Source organism: Gordionus sp. m RMFG-2023, chromosome 3, assembly GCF_954871325.1.
Source record: "Gordionus sp. m RMFG-2023 chromosome 3, tfGorSpeb1-WG-v2, whole genome shotgun sequence".
Classification (NCBI taxonomy): Eukaryota; Metazoa; Nematomorpha; class Gordioida; order Chordodea; family Parachordodidae; genus Gordionus; species Gordionus sp. m RMFG-2023.
The window spans coordinates 9,889,069-9,906,257 of record NC_088777.1 but is presented as its reverse complement, the minus strand read 5'-3'; the positions used below and the strand labels follow the sequence as shown (position 1 = coordinate 9,906,257).

At 27.3% G+C, this 17,189-nt stretch overlaps 1 protein-coding gene across 2 annotated transcripts; it reads left to right on the top strand.

Moving 5' to 3' along the window:
• Nucleotides 1-7,379: 7,379 nt before the first annotated feature.
• Nucleotides 7,380-11,555, top strand: LOC135926220 (tetratricopeptide repeat protein 1-like). Of its 2 annotated transcripts, none has more exons than XM_065462010.1 (6): nt 7,380-7,464; nt 7,510-7,778; nt 8,370-8,543; nt 9,267-9,303; nt 10,727-10,930; nt 11,398-11,555. In XM_065462010.1, the coding sequence occupies exons 1-6, from the start codon at nt 7,425-7,427 to the stop codon at nt 11,517-11,519; spliced, it is 846 nt and encodes a 281-aa protein (XP_065318082.1). In that variant the 5' UTR covers nt 7,380-7,424; the 3' UTR covers nt 11,520-11,555. The 2 variants fall into 2 exon arrangements, with proteins under 2 accessions (XP_065318082.1, XP_065318083.1); XM_065462011.1 differs by lacking the exon at nt 11,398-11,555 and adding an exon at nt 11,220-11,375.
• Nucleotides 11,556-17,189: the final 5,634 nt, after the last annotated feature.

Below are 17,189 nucleotides of genomic sequence, written 5' to 3'. Positions count from 1 at the left end.
TGTAGTCAGGAATTTATTTGGGAGGGGGGGGGAGATTTTTATAAAATTTTTTAATTTTGTGGTTATTTTCGAACAGGAAACTTGTTTTATTAAGACTAGTGACTTAAAAATTGACAATTACTAATACCTAAATAATCTTTAAATTTATCAATTATAAATTTGAAACTATGCCCATATCTCCAAAGCTGAAAAATTTTTAGTCTAAAAATCCGGTTTGGCTAAAATTAATCTATTGCTACTATAATGAATCACTATAAAATAAATAGTGATCTGAAAGAATTTGTAATATGAATTTTAAGAGTATATATATAAATTTGTAATATATAAATTATCATTAAAAAAATTCAAATGTTGTTGATTAATATATATTCTTAAGAAATATTCCATAAATACTGCTAAAATATTTACAAAAAAAAACAGGAAAATCCGTAACTATGCCAGTGTAAGTGACACTTGGCAAATATATTTATACTGGTAATAAATTAATGATTTATTTTTATTATTATTCAATTCAAATTTTTAGAAAATATAACATTTAATTTTGTATCTAAATTTCAAGGTCGTTACTGAAGAAGATAGCCCCCATCAAAAGATTTTTCCGGCCCCTAAACCTCCGAATATATTTTTGACCTCCAGAAATGGCCTCTACAATTATTTCCGGCTTTTAAATTTTAAAAAAAAATTAGTTATTAAATTTTTACTTACCATTAAATCTAAATGAAATTGAGCGTAATCGATATTATTTGAAATTGTTTAATTTGATACAATTTCTCAACATACAAAAGAGCCCTTTTAGTAGTGTTGTTAAACGGCTAGTTTTTAGCCGATTTTTAAAAACGGCTAACTCACTATTTTATTCAGAATAATATAACTCAAGTCTGAAGATATTGCTCGTAGAAGGAACAAAGGTCTAGGCATATATTATCGAAATCTCGAGGCTTAGGTAATATTTTTCTGCCTAAAAAATAGAGTTAGCCGTTTTAAAAAATCGGCTCAAAACGAGCCGTTTAACAACACTGCCTTTTATTCGATTGGTTCCACTAATCTGGCAATTTAGATGAAAATATAATTAATTTTTCAGGACCTTTTTGCGATGTTTTCATATACCTAACAAAATGATAAAAAATTTAAATAAAATTAATATTAAAAAATGCTAAATACACATCACTTTAAATTCAAAATGAAGTCACATATATTATGGCAGAAATGGTATTGGAATCTATCTCAACAAATTATAAGAAAAGTGAGATGACACATTTTTGTAGGGGATGATAAGATAAAAGATGCAGTAGGTGAAAATTTGCGTTTAATTTTTTAATATATTTATTATGGAAAAATATAAGAGTATTTAATAAGAATGATTGGTTTAGAAAGCTGAAAGCATTTTAAAACAACATGATGATTTAAAGATTAATGCATCTATTAAATAAGCCAGATGTATATTCAAATGTTATGTCTGGTCGAATGGAGGAGTACAAACTTTAATCCAAGACATAAATAAAAGGTACTTTATATACATTGTTTCAATCACAAGTTACATCATGTAAATAATTGGTGCATAACAATATTTCTATAATCTTTTCAATTTAGCAAAAAATATATAATTTCTTTAGGCCTTTAACGTATCCTGCAAATACAGGGCATACTCTTAAGACCCATTTAGACAAGAGATGCAGAGGCGTTACAAAGGGGGGTGGGGGGGGGGTGTATAGACTCGAACCCCCGAAAAATTAGAAAAGACTCCTGAAAATTTTTGAAATTGTTTTATACCTAAAAACAAAGGTCATTTTGGAAATGTTAGCTAAAAAAAGTAGGTCATTAATTTTGTAATAATTAAAAAAAATTTTTTTGAACTCCCTAAGAGTGTACGCTCCTGATGAGGTGGGCTAATCAGATGACAAAATCTTGTATAATTTATGAATTTTGAAGTTATTGATGAAGTATTATTTTACATTTTAGTATTGTTAAAAATCCCGATTTGGGTCGATTTAAACGGCCCGATTAAGATTTTAGCTAAAATAATATTATGTAAGCATCACGATTTTGTAAATAGATGTCCAAGCATAGCTATATGCAAAATCCTTTGTTATATAATGTTATTTTGGCTATAATCTTAATTCGGGCCGTTTTTTTTAAATTGACCCCAATCGAACTCTTTAAACAATATATAATAGAACGTGTAACTCGGAGATTACCACTCATGATTCAGCGCAAATCTAATCTATTAATCTCTTGTTGTATCTGTCATAAATGATACTTTTTTTAAATATAGTTAAAATGTCAATCTTAAATTTTTATGAAAATGATTTAATATTTTTTTTGAAATTTAATTGTAATTTTTTTTGTTGAATTACTAATAAGAAGAAGATTTTATTATATTTGTGATTTTAGTGATTTGAATAAATTATTTCTATATTTAGATCATTGCCTAGGTCTTTCTATTTGGTTCTCTAGTTTGTCATTGACATTTCTGTTTTTTGATTTTTTGTAATTTAGTCTTTTTTTGACAGTTGGTGCCGTGACCAGGATAGTCTTGATTCCAGGGTTATTCGGTATTATAAGGTAAAAACAAAATTTTTATTTTATATTTTGTATCTCTCCGCAGGACACAACGCAATCACATTTTTGTTTAAATTTTTTAGAAATTTAATTAATTTAAAAAATAGTTTTAAAAAAAGAAAGAAAAAAGAACGTATTTTTTTAAATATTCTAAAATTATTTATTTACCACGACCGATTTAAAGTAATATAAATTTTCCATATAATGAGATGGGCTTTATGTTTAATTTTGATATTGAGCCTAGCTTATTTAATAAAATTTCGGAATATCCTAGTATTACTTATCAAAATTTGTATCAAATGGTTGATAAATTTGATGTAAATAATGCATTAGTGACAATTTTATTATTGATCACAATATATGGGTTATCTATTATAATAAAATTTTTGTTTGGAAAATGTACTCTGGTTGCGACCAAGGTATATGGAATTTGGAAAATAAACACTCCGGTGTCGGCTAATTGTTGGAAAAAAATTTCGGTCTTGGAAAGTAATTTAAATGTGGTTTTAAATGAAATCAAGAACGGCAGACCAGAAATGGTAGAATCTTTGGAATTTAATAACGATGATCGTTTGGATATAGTGGAGAGATCTGTAGTTATCCTCCAAGAATTGAAAGAAATAAAAGAAGTGATTAAGATTATGCAAGATATAAATAAATTGGTTATTGCGAATAGGAATTAAAGGCCAAATATGTGGTCCGACATGGTCAAATGGGAAAAATATCTCCGTTGAAAAAGATGGTTTTTCTGGTCATAAGAAAATCTTAGAAGAGAAATGTACCCGCTGTGGGTATAGGGGCCACAAGGTAGAGACTTGTGTGGTCAAAGTACAAAATTTTCATGAGGGTTTTCCGTTAAAGAAATTAACATTAGAGAATTCTAATGTTAGAAAATTTCTGGTACCAACACGAATAAATGTGAGGTTTTACGATCGAATGATGATATATCCCGTTTGTGCTTTAAATGTAACAAACTGGGACATGTAGCCATAAATTGTACCAAAAATTGACTATATGATTGCAGGTGTAAATAGTAAGTAGGAGATCGGGAGGTGGAAATAATAATAAAGTAAATAACCATGCTGAAATGAGATATGATTCTCGTAAAAGCCGTGGTTTTAACCGAAATTTTTTTTATCCTTATGATAAAAATAAAAATAATGAAGATTCTAATGATTTTAAATGGGAGAAATATCCTAAGAGTATGTTAAATATTCCGATGAAAGGAATGATAATACTTTCAGATGGGAAAAATATTCCAGTTATATTGCAAAAAAATATATGAATATTGTTAATGAACCACTAAATTCCGAGTTGAATTAATGTTCAAATGGAAACGAAATTAATCTTGATCAGTCAATTAAAAGATATGAGATTTTAATGACTGAGAGATTAGTCGAACCTTGTCCTTGTCCAAGAGTTACTGTAAGAGTTGATTCAAGGGACATCAACATGTTGTTCAACACAGGGGCTAGCATTTCCATAATGTCTAGTGGAAATTATTATAAGTATTGGCCTGGGGGTAAACTTGAAAAAGAATCTATGTGTGTCAGACAATTTGATGGGTCTGAAATAATAGTTTTGGGAAAAACTAAGTTGGGAGTAATTCTTCATGAAACCACATTTTTCCTAGATTTATGGATAGTAAAGAAAGATGTGGAAACCATCATGGGGTGGGATTGAATTGTTCAGTTAGGTCCTTTCAATAATTATTGGAATATTTTTGCCATACATAATGGTTCGGCCCTAAATGAGACTAAAAACAACAAAAATATTGCTAATAATGCTCGAAAAAATATTCATGAAATAGAAGGGACTGATTTAACCGTAAAACAAGATAATTCAACCCTTAATTCTGATATGTGTGTAAATTCCTCGGAATTTGGTTGAAAACAATATTAGCATTGATGAAAACCCAATGGTTGTTATTGGTATTCATGAATTATATAAAATGCGTGAAAATATATCTCTTTTAATGAAGAAATATGAAATAATTTTCGAAGACAAGTTAGAATGTCTTAATGATTATCAAGTGGAAGTAAAATTAGGGGTAAAGTTTTTAGTGGGCCAGAAAGTTTGGACCAGATTGTTTGACAATCGAAAAAAAAAATGGGAAAGAGGTCGGGTAGTATTAAATCGGGGTTCGAAATTAAATGAAATTTTGATAATAACCGGGGTTACTGTGATCCGTCATCACGATCATGTAAAATTGGGATAAATAAGAGGGGTAAATAATATGAGAAGATATAATCGATTTTTTTTAAGGGTTCATATCGGGTGAGGGTTCCGTATATTGGATCATTTTTTTTAACATTGTTCAATGTACACAAGTTTTTATGGTCAGTTTCGATTCAATTTATAGTTCAATTCAGACGGGTTCATTAAAAGGTTTTTCACCATTTTAATGATATTGGAAAGGTTTTTCTTTTTGTTCGTTAAGGAATGTTCTTTGTCTGCCAGATGATAGGGACAATAAGTCATTTTTTTTTAATGAATAGAAAAGTTTTGTTTTTATTTTTTATTGAATAAATAGAAAGTTTTTTTTTCAGGGTATTAAAATAATTTTTGTTCTCAGTGTTAGTCGAAAAGTTTTTTTTGTTGTTGGTCGTGTTATGTTTGATTAGTCACATTGATAAAAATTTAATTTTTTTGCGAATCTTAAACATTTGGTAAAAATTTTTTGTTAGATATATTTTTCTTCTTCCAGCCCTTCTGTTGTATATTTTTCCCCTCAAACTTATTTTTATTGGAAGTTGCCTCTAATTTGTAATTAATATTTAGGAATGAATAATACTGACTTAGGGGATTCACTTGATTGAGTTAGATTTTTTTTTACAAATACTTTTGTTGTGTTTTGTTTTACTTGACGCTCACCCCAAGGGATATTGGTGATAATAACATAGAGATATTTGAGGCACATGTGAGAAATAAGAAAAGTTTATAAACATATATGCGATTCAACTAGTTTGCACTATACCATAAGTTTTTTTTAAATAATATTATAATAAGTTTTTTTTATACAAATACACACTATATATATGAAAATTTTTTCATATCTATATTCATAAAAGTTTTTTTATATTTTTAATTTAAGTTTTTTTCCTAAAAATTTTTTTTTACCTTCACATTTAAAAAAAAAAAGAAGAAAAAATAATTTATATTTATAGAATAAGCTTATCTTTTTGTGTATAAATCAATTTTCTTAACCGGCATACAATTTTCTTGAGAATATTCATCAACCGCAAAATATCGTCAACATGCAAACCAAGAGTCAGTTGATAGATTTCGGCTCCTGTTACCTACAAGTGACTCTCATACCTAAAAATACAGGGATGACCATCCAGTCCCCTATATTTCAAGAAAATGCTATGACATCCGGAGGGCCCAGGAAGCGAAGATGCTTCAAATGTAACAGCGACGGGCATATCCGGAGCCAGTGTCACGTTTTGGGTAGAGATTCTCGCCAACCCCTAGCTACATACCAATTCTACGGGCAGATCCGCCAGAAATAATAGACGAAGGCCGGACGAACCAACGCAGGTTCAATTGTCGTTTCCTCCCGTTCATTAGGCTCTGTCGGCCAACAGAGGCGAATTAATAGGAATTTCAGTAGTCGATCTAGTATCACATCAACCCCACCGACAGAGGACATTCTCCAGAGGGCGATAAGCACTCTTCATGAGCCCGCTCCGTCAACATCAACAACCTCGACGGTCTTACAACATGATGATGCCATGGATTTGTGGGAGGATCAATTACTGCTACCGTGATGACTCCCACAAAGTCCGCGATATTCACATCTGAGGATTCTGATTGTATATATATATATATCGCGAAATTTTACATAGCGGAAAATTAGTAATAATAGGCATTTATATATTTTTTATGTACATGCCATTGGCCCATAAAGGGGTGGCATGTCATAAATGATACTTTTTTTAAATATAGTTAAAATGTCAATCATTTTAAATGTTATATTTTTTTATCGTTTTTAAAAAAAAGTGATTTTTTTTACATCATTATTAAATTTTTATGAAAATGATTTAATATTTTTTTTGAAATTAATTGTAATTTTTTTTGTTGAATTACTAATAAAGAAGAAGATTTTATTATATTTGTGATTTTAGTGATTTGAATAAATTATTTCTATATTTAGATCATTGCCTAGGTCTTTTTATTTAGTTCTCTAGTTTGTCATTTACATTTCTGTTTTTTGATTTTTTGTAATTTCGTCTTTTTTTACAGTATCATTGATGCAATTTATGAAACCTTAACAACCATTGATCCATTAAATAAGCATCTTAAGATAGTAGATACGAATATAGTAGTTGCTAAAAATTTTGTTGACTCCACAATTAATATAATAAAGAATCATGTTAATAAAAATCGTCGTATTATTATATATTTTTATAATCAAAATTTTCCTTGTTTACCATTAAAAAGATAAAAATTTAAGAGTTTTATTTCAATTAAATCTTAAACACAAAAATTTCAACTTTACTTATGAAAGTAAAATATATAGACAATTTTAAAATAATGTTTGTGAATTGAGTAATTATTTCGGAGATATAATTATAATAACACGTCTACTTAGAAATTATGAAAAATATATTGATAAAATTTACCACATTTACAAGTTTTGATCTTGCAACCTGTTCATGAGCCTGGTCATTATATATATTGTTTTAATAATTAAGCTATCACAATAAATAAGATCAAATATATATATATACACTTTAAAGTTATTGTCGTTATTTTGTTTATTTAAAAATTTACAATATGACAATTTTTGCATCCGATAAATCATTATTTTTGCATCCATTCATTAAAAAAGAAGAAAAAAATCTTTAAAGAAAAAGCCCTTAATGGAAAACAATGATATTATATTATCCGAAAGTGAAGATGGTATTTATAGTATATTTATTATATTAAATATATTATTTATGCAAGATTTTTACGATATTACAAATGACATTGAAAATGATGAAAATAATTTATACCAATTCAAGAATGACACATCAATTAAGCCTAAAAGTACCTCTTGTTCAATTGACAAATCAGATCGAAAAGATAATATTGAAGGAAACGTATTTGATCATTGTGAGAAGGATCATGGTAAAACTGATAACATAACTTATAAGGAGGGAAACATAAATAAAGAAGACATTATACTACAAAGAATGAAGGAAGAAAATTTATTGTCCCCTGAAGAATTGGCTGTAAGTTTTTAAAAAGAAGTAACATATAAAATTATAAAAACTATGTGTGTCTAAAAAACTATATTATTCTTGTAGATTTTTTGGTATCTTGGTTATTTATTTTTTAAGAATAGAAATGTCATTGCAGATTTTTTTAAAATATTTAAAAAGATGATTCCTATATTTATTCAAGATGTTTGTTACCCAATCTGATATTGGCTCATATTTGATGCCAAATGTATTATTTATTGGAAGAAACAAATACCACTATTTTTCCAAAATATGTTGTAATAATTAATTTAAGTTGATAAAAATATTTTAATAATAGTGATTATTAATTTTTTTTGTTTATTCTTAGTAAAAGAGTTAATTCTGAAATTTATTAAACTTAATAGCAGTTTAGAAATTTGTTGATTCATTTCTTTGTATCAATTTATGTCTCAATATGGGCCAATATTTTTAATCCTTAGAGTTAATTATCATATTGATATAGCTTAAAATTGAAAATATTGGCTAATAATGGTTCCAATGCATCTTTGAAATTTGTATCAAAAAATTATTAAATCAATGTTTTTATAGACTTATTTTATATTTTATTCCAACTATATAAAGGAGAGAAAAGCCAAAGCAGAAGAATTGAAAAATGAAGGCAATAAACATTACTCAGATAAAAATATTGCTGAAGCATTAAATAATTACACCAATGCCATCAAAATATGCCCTCTTACTTTCAACAGACAAATTTCTATCTACTATTCAAACAGGGCAGCTTGCCATATGCAGAAAGTAATATAAAATATATACATTATACAATAAAATTTCACTATAATTTAAGTGAGTGGAATGTTAAGGGTTTTGGCCATCATTTAACATGTTAAATGGCCTAGATAAAGTGAGTTTGCTATAATGAGGTTTCAACTGTTTATTTCTAATATCATTATAATAACAAAAAAATACAAAATTGATATTTATAAACCAATCACATATTTAGATTAAGTTTTATTTGCCATCCCAATGTTATAAAAAAATCAATATTTTGTAGGCAAAAAATTAACTAACTTTATTATAGGGAAAACAGAAAGACTTTAATAATTTTCATTTGTCATGGCCAAAGCAATATAATGCATTATCACGAATGATTAAGTGTTTTTTTTTATTTCCCCAAAATTAATCACCTCTTAAAATATGGGCAATATTTTTTGAACCATTTTCTTGTTGCCAATAAAATAAAATATCAAATTTTTAATCACTCTTAAAATAAATTTTTTTTTTTTAAACATTACTAATAATTTGAATTATCCTTCCTTTTAATTCATTAGTAAATTGTGTTTAAAAAAAATAATTATATTTACAATCATAAAATAATTTTTAAAAAATGGTGTAGATATTGATTGGGGTTTTTTAAAAAATATTGACAATTCAATTTTTTTTTTGAAATGTTAAATATCGACTCAATCAGCTGATATTTACTATTGGTACAATTTTGTTACAAATGTATTTTATAATTAGGCACAATATACAGAATCAATTTTAGACTGCAATGAAGGTACAATTTATTTTTTTTTAACTTAAAATTATGAAATCATCATTTAAATTAAAATTTCTGCATATCAGACCTATTTTAATATAAATCAAATAGTGGCATTATTCATGCGGATACTAAAATTTACTATTTTTATTCATGCTCCAATAAATCTTTTTTTTTAAAAAATAAAATAAAATAATTTATACACAAAAATATGTTACAGATTTTTTTTATATTTTACATCAAATTTTAAACAAAAATAAATAATATAATGATCTGATGACAAAGAGCATGCCATCAAGTTTTGTTAATGATAAAATGCATAATTAATTTAATCTATAATGCTAAGCTAATGTAAAAGTCAAATTGAGTTTTTCTTATTTTTTAAAAACATGCGATTTTTTGATAGAAGATTGTTCAAACTAAGGAAAGCCATTCACACGCATTAGATATATAACTTGCATTACTTGCCATATTCAGAGGTCATAAATGAAAATGACAACTAATTAAATTGTATTAATACATTAATAATTATTCCGAATAATCAAATTATTCAAATAAACAAAGTATTATTTATATTCGAACTGAACGAATAATTTATTATTCGATTCGTTTGAATAGGCTTATTGGAAATTAAAATTTAAAATATATATTATTAAATATTAAAATTTTTCAGTTTAAAGAAAGATATTAAGTTGAAGAGCTCGGATAGCAGTGGCGTAGCCAGGATTTTATAGGCCTACGCCACTGTCGGATAGGATTTACTCGAGCAAGATATTAAGAAAACGAACTAGTCAGACGGTTAAACGTCCGTCACATCTTCAGTTTTAGAATGGGATACGTCCCAAAGACGCCATACTCAACATTATACATTGAACGAGACTCGTCATCGTCCCTGCCAGACCTAAGTTTTCCGTCCCAATAATTTTTTAATAAAAAAATATAATTTTTAAACATAATATACTTTATTTTTTATATATTCATAACTTTATACATATATAACAAATAATAAATTATCCATTTCTATAAGATCTATCTCATTAATTACTTCCAATTTAAAAGTGCGTGAAAATATTATAAAAAAATAATAAATTGTACCTTTTTTCCAAAGATGGTATAATTTTTTAAGAAATTTTTTTTTACTTTTTTAAAATTAAATTTATTTAAATAAATTATAAAGAAATAATTTGGTCTTTTTGGGAGATATGACACCCAACGACGTTATAATCGGGACGGGACACGTCACGTTTAAAATTCAGTCCCTGGCGGACGTTTGACTTATCTTGTTGAATTTGTTGTGTTATGACTCCATATATCACTACTTATTAGTAATACAAATCCAGTTACGTTCTTTTCTCTATCGATTTTTTAAATTATAATAATCAGTTTAATAACCCCCATGAATAAATTAAAAATACATTCGGTTGATTAATGATTTGTTAAGCCCTAAATTCGGACCCTACATTTGTCAAAGCCTACGTCAGAAGGGCCAAAGCCTTCGAATCATGCGAAAGATTGGAAGATGCCCTCAAGGATTATCAGAAAATCCTGGAAATAGATAAATACAACGGGCCAGCTCTTCAAGCCTGCCAAAGGCTTCCGCCGCTCATAAACGAAAAAAACGAGAAACTGAAGACCGAAATGTTTGGTAAGTCCAGTCTGTCTTATTTATCATTGTTGTAAATTATTAATTTAATATCCATTTTTTTGTGTACGAAAAAATAGGGTAAAAACCTTAAAACTAAAATATTTTATAGAATTTTGTTTTATTTAAGGCTTGATTGCTAATGTTACATGAATTTTACTCCCTTTTTTTGCTTTGATTATTTCCTGATGTCTTAATTTTGCCAATTTTGTAAGTTCAAGCCATCCTAGTATGTTTAAACGGCCCATTTTGTTAAAAACCTAATACATTAGTCATAAATTTTTTACACAAGCTTGAATGAATTTGCTCTTAGATGGCAGCTATGTTTTGGGGGCATCTACTAACAACTTGTGGTTTGCGTGATATTTATTTTGGAGTAAAAAATCGGCGAAGCCGTTTAACAACACTAAGACATTCAACCTTGAAATCTCGAATACACTTTAATTTTGCATTTTATATTTATTTTTTAGGAAAGCTAAAAGAGTTGGGAAATATGGTATTAAATCCATTTGGTTTATCCACCGAAAATTTCAAAGTTAATAAAAATCCTGATTCGGGTAGTTATTCCATAAATTTCCAACAAAAATCTTGATGAAAATATCTTATGAAATATATATTTGATAAGGTTATTTATTTTTTACAAATTTTGTTATATTTTTTTTGTTTTAAATGTAAGAAATAAATATATAATCTTAAAATTAAAACATTCGATATAAAATCTCTCAATATTTGAATAAAATATAATATATTGTATATGATATAGAATTAAATTTATCATTTAAGGTGTATTTTTTAAAAATATATTTAAAAATAGAAGTTTGATAAAAATATTCAATTTTTTGATTAAGAATAGAGATTCTTAATCAAAATACAAAAATTCAGAAATCTTTTTCGAGAAATCATTTGTAATTTTAATGCATAAAATGAAAAATTTTCAAGATTTTTTTAAAACTTCTATTTAGAACCTAAAAAATAAATAAAATAATCACTTTTATTCTTCAAAAAATGTTGGAAATATTTTAGAAATATGCATAAAAATATTTGCGGGAACTCCTATGATTATGATTAATTCATTATGTAGAAATAATGTACAGGGTACCTGTAGCTTGATATATATATATATATACCTTAATTTAAAAATTTGCGCTAATGGTGAGATTCTTAAGGGCTTTATTGTACAAGTTGTGTAAAAAGTTAGGGAGTTCAGTTTTCGGTAGATTAATTAATTTTGGGTCAAATAGTCGGGAATGGCATTCTAGCCTGCCTCTTGGGGAGAGAAGGCGATATTGCTCAATGACAACTTAAATTTAAAGTCAGAACCAGGAAAGAAGGTTGAATCAAGTTTATAGTTATAATACCCTAAGAAAATATCAAGCATGAAATGATCTTGGGGTTTGGTTATTCAACGGAAATGGCTGTTTTCATCAATAAGAGCATAAAAAGATATCCTGTTGCTAGTTATGTGGGAGATCCAAAAGCCAGAGTGTGGATAAAGTATGCTCATAGACTAATATTATTTAGAAATAAAAATGTGATATGAAAAATAAATTTGCTAGAATGACTGGAAGTATCAGGTGTGAACAACAAATGAGAAGTGGAAGGAGCCTTGTTTATAATGAAGTTAAAAATAACTGCCAAGTTACAAGAACAGCTGGTAGAATGTTTACAAGAGACTTGCAAAATCGAAAATGTTTGATGCGAGCCTACCCAAATGACCCCCTGGGAAATTTTTATTAGATCTATCTCTAGTCCATTAGGTTTTTATGATAATTTAAATTTTTCTTAAATATTTTGATTTCAATTTTAATATTGTAATTTTTAGGGATTATATGTTTGCTTTAAGAGGATTTTCATATTTTTTTGTTTATAAAAGTTATAATGATGTGTGATAGACAATTATCTAAATTGAACCTTTGTATTAATTGCTAACTTAATAAAAGGTAGCTATTTATATGAATAAAATAATGACATTATTTATTCTACCAGCCAAATTGACTAGTTTTATTTATTGATAACTTTAATAAAATAAAAACTATAATGCTTTGGTCTTACACTTAAAATTATGCATCTCCCTTCCTACCTGTCCAAATTAACCAGCATGGTTATGCATTAAATTTAAATATTCAGCACTAACTGACAATTTAATTATGTTTATCTATTTTATCACAAAATTAGGTGTGAAAGTGAATATAAACTTTTTATGTTTGTTAATACATTTTTCAATTATGATAATCCATCAAGCAAAAAAGGAAGGGTAGGAAAGATATTTCATATTTTAACGTCCACAGGTCTACTTTGCAGAATTCTAGGAAAAATTACATAGAGAAAGATAACTTATTCTGCACTATAAATGGAAAATTATACGCATATTATATTTATTATAATGGGAGATAATTTCCATTTATAGTTCAATCAGGATTATTTGGGTGATGATATATGTTCAGGCGCGTAACCAATGGGGGGGAAGGGGGGAAATTCCCCCCCCCCATCGCAAATTTGACTGTTTTCATAAATATTATTTTAAGCTAATAAAAATTTTACCCTCCACCCCCCCCCCCCCAATCAAAATTTTACAAATATTTGAATATCAATTTTCCAACATAACACTTATTTTTTATAAATAAATTTTATTAAAATTTACTTTCCTTATGAGTACATTAACATTATTCAAAAATATTAATAAAATGGAAAAATTTTAAGTTCAAAGAGATTGAAATCAAATGGTAATATTTTATTATTATTTAAATTCAAAATTATTAGTAAGTTAGAATTAATAAGTATTTTTAATATTAATTATTAATAAATATCTATAATTTTTAAATATTATTTATTTTTACTTCCATTTTGTAGAACAGAAGAAATAGAAATACAAAAGTTAAATAAGGCTAAGCATGAAAAAAGTAATGTGTCGTCAGAAGCGATTCATTATTGAATTCAATTGATCAATCAGAGTTTATCATTGCTGCTTGTTGCATCAATAAATTGTTTTTAGTTCACTACTTTGTAGAAATTTACAAAAACCAAATTTAGATTTGGTTCAGGTTATTGATTAGGCGGAAAATATATATGAACAGGTAGATACAATAAGAATGAATGTAGATGAATATTTTCATAATATTTATATAGACGTTGAATCGAAGGCTAAATTTTATGATATAACACTAATTAAACCTCGTCTAGCACCTGAGCAATTATTGAGATGTAAAATAAATATTGGCTCAACTGAAGAATATTATAAAATATCCACTTTCATCCCATTCTTAGATACTTTTTTATCGCAGATAAAAAACAAGTCTTTAGCAATCTTCAAGTTTTAATACCCAAAGATCCATCTTCGTTTTCTAATGCCACTATTGGCAAAATTAAATATTTAGCAAAATTTTATTCCTATGATATTGATCTGAAATAAATTTAATCAGTGAATTCGAATTGTGATAATACGTTTAGCTATTTTACCTGAGCATGCTATTGATGCGTTCAATCGGTGTAAAGAAACCTTGGCTCAAATTCCTAATATTTTGAAGTTGTTTTATATCCTACCATATTTGCCTATTATAACATGTACGAATGAAAGGACTTTCCAACTTAAGAAGGTTGAAAAAAAACATATTTATAAAGTACTAATTCCGAATCTCGGATAAATGGGTTAGCTCTGTTAAATATCCACAGTGATTTGGTTATAAAGACAAACAAAATTCTTGATGAATTGGCAACATTCCCACGAAAATTAAAAATCGCATTATAATTATAGTATTTAATAAAAAAATTTGTATAATATTGTATTTGATAAGAAGTTTAAAAAAACTTGTTTTTTTAATTATTTTCTAGTCAATATTTTATAGTGTTGTTAAACGCCTCGTTTTGAGCCGATTTTTAAAAACGGCTAACTCAGTTATTTATCCAGAAAAATATAATGCAAGCCTGAAAATTTTGCATAAAAGGAGCAAAGGTCTAGACATATAGTATCGAAATTTCGAGGCTTAGTTAATATTTTTCTGGTGAAAATATTAAGTTAGCCGTTTTTAAAAATCAGCTCAAAACTAGCCGTTTAACAACATTAATATTTTATACACACTATTATTAGTATTTTAAATAAAAAAATTATATTATAATTATATTGTATGTTTAAGCTGAGGCTAGTTTTTAAAGCAAATTCTATAAAAAAAATGACATTAAACTTTATTTCAACTTTACATTTAAAAAACTTTATTAAATATAATATAGGGGAGACCGGGGTAAAACGATAGGCATTTTGCATATTTACCATAAAAATTTTAAACAAGAGTCAAACACAACAAATTATAGATCAATGTGTAGCCCCATCCCTCTTCTACAAGATAAAAAAAAGTGTAGCCCTCTATAATATTTTAGGAGCTATGATTAGTTATGTAAAACTACTCATTTTCGCCATTTTACCCTGGGTACAGGGTAAAATGGATAAGCACTAGGGTAAAGTGGTTAAAATAATATTTGACACATATTTATTGTTTTATTTAACAAATATTACAAATTTAAGATTTATTTATGATTTTTATTTAAAAACTAATCGATACAATAAGGACATGTAAAATAATTATCATAATTAGCACATTTAGAATGTGCCCATTCAAGGCACATTGTACATTTTAGCCATTCATCGCCCTCGCGACTATTTTTATAGTTTTTATTACAAATTACACATAAACAATTATTTTTTGATATCTTTTTTTTTCTCTGTTAATAATTTTTTTTTATAAGGTGTAGATGTTAATATTTCTGAATTCTTTTTTTTAGATATTTTATCCGATGAAATATTGAATAATTTTGGAATAGGTATTATAGATGAAGGATTGAATACTTTATTATAATTTTTTGAGCATGATGGTAACATATCATGATAAGGTTCATCAATATCATCTGGAACATTTTCGTTCAATAATATAGATAAATCACTATCATTATTTTGAGTCACTGTAAGATTTTGAGTTACTATAAGATTTTGAGTCACTGTAATATTTTCATCATTATTTTCAAATTCAATATTTGAGCTAGCATTTGAATTATTACAGCAGATATAATCTTGTGTAAATATATTTGGGTTTAAAGGAAATATGCCACATGCTAACAACCCATTTAATATATTATTTGGTGTCACTGCCCTTGGTATTTCATTTTTTAACACTCCTGGAATATCATAAATCTGAAATTGTTGCCCACATGATTTCTCATCCATGTGTCAATAGCTCCATTATAAAACTTTTTCAATGGCCCATAAACTGCTTTGTCTAATGGTTGGAGTTTATGCGAGCAATGTGGTGGAAGTGTTAGAATAACAATCCCATTGGAGCGACAATAGTTTATAACGGATTGAACAATGAGAGCTATGGTTATCTAAGATTAATAAGACATTTTTCTCATTGGATGCACTAGAATATTTTTTAAAGTGTTCCAAAAAAGATAAAAATTCCTCCTCTTGCATCCAACCCGATGCGTTTCCCACACCCTTAGATCCAATAGGCCCATCACGAATAAAGTGATCTTTGTATCGTTTTCTTGGAAAAATAAAAAATGGTGGAATGCTATGGCCTATAGCATTGATGGCTAAACATATTGTAACTAACGTTCCTCTTTCTCCTGACGTTATAGAGCCGATTTGTTTGGCACCCTTCTGTGCTATAATTTTTGCAGGAGTTTGAACGGTGGTGAAACCACTTTCATCTGCATTCCATATATTATGTGGTTCAAAGTTATAAGAATTATATAGCTTAATTAAATTTTCAAAAAATTTATTGACATTTGTGGGATTGAAGCCATATGCTCTTGCTAGACTAGTAGCTTCAGGGGTACGAATCGAAAGTTGGGAATGTCGTTTTCTAAACCCCATAAACCAGTCCTCTCCAGCCATACCATTAGTTGTCCAGCTTTCTGGGAAAGATTTGCCATATTCTTTAGCAAGCTGATATGCAAATCCTCTTATCTTGTTTATTTATAAAATAAAACAATTTCATTTTAATAATTAACAATACCAGTTCCATAGAGTTAAAATGATATATAATTAATTAAATAAATTGAATTAATTTCATAATTTTAATAATGCTCAATTGGTAACTTTAATATTAAATATCAATATTTATTTGATTATAATAAATGAATGAATCAAAAATTTAATGTGAATAATTTTATATTTTAACCGTTTTACCCATAACAGCTTTACCCCTAGGTGACATTTATTTTATAGTTAATACATTAAGGAACATGTGTGCCAAATTTTGAATCCTGAGGA

Bases quoted from the DNA above. Each gene is read 5' to 3' on its own strand.
- LOC135926220 (XM_065462010.1), top strand. From the start codon at position 7,425: ATGGAAAACAATGATATTATATTATCCGAAAGTGAAGATG. The intron at 9,304-10,726 runs GTACAATTTATT...TGATTTGTTAAG, and splicing joins AATTTTAGACTGCAATGAAG to CCCTAAATTCGGACCCTACA. The intron at 10,931-11,397 runs GTAAGTCCAGTC...TTTATTTTTTAG, and splicing joins ACTGAAGACCGAAATGTTTG to GAAAGCTAAAAGAGTTGGGA.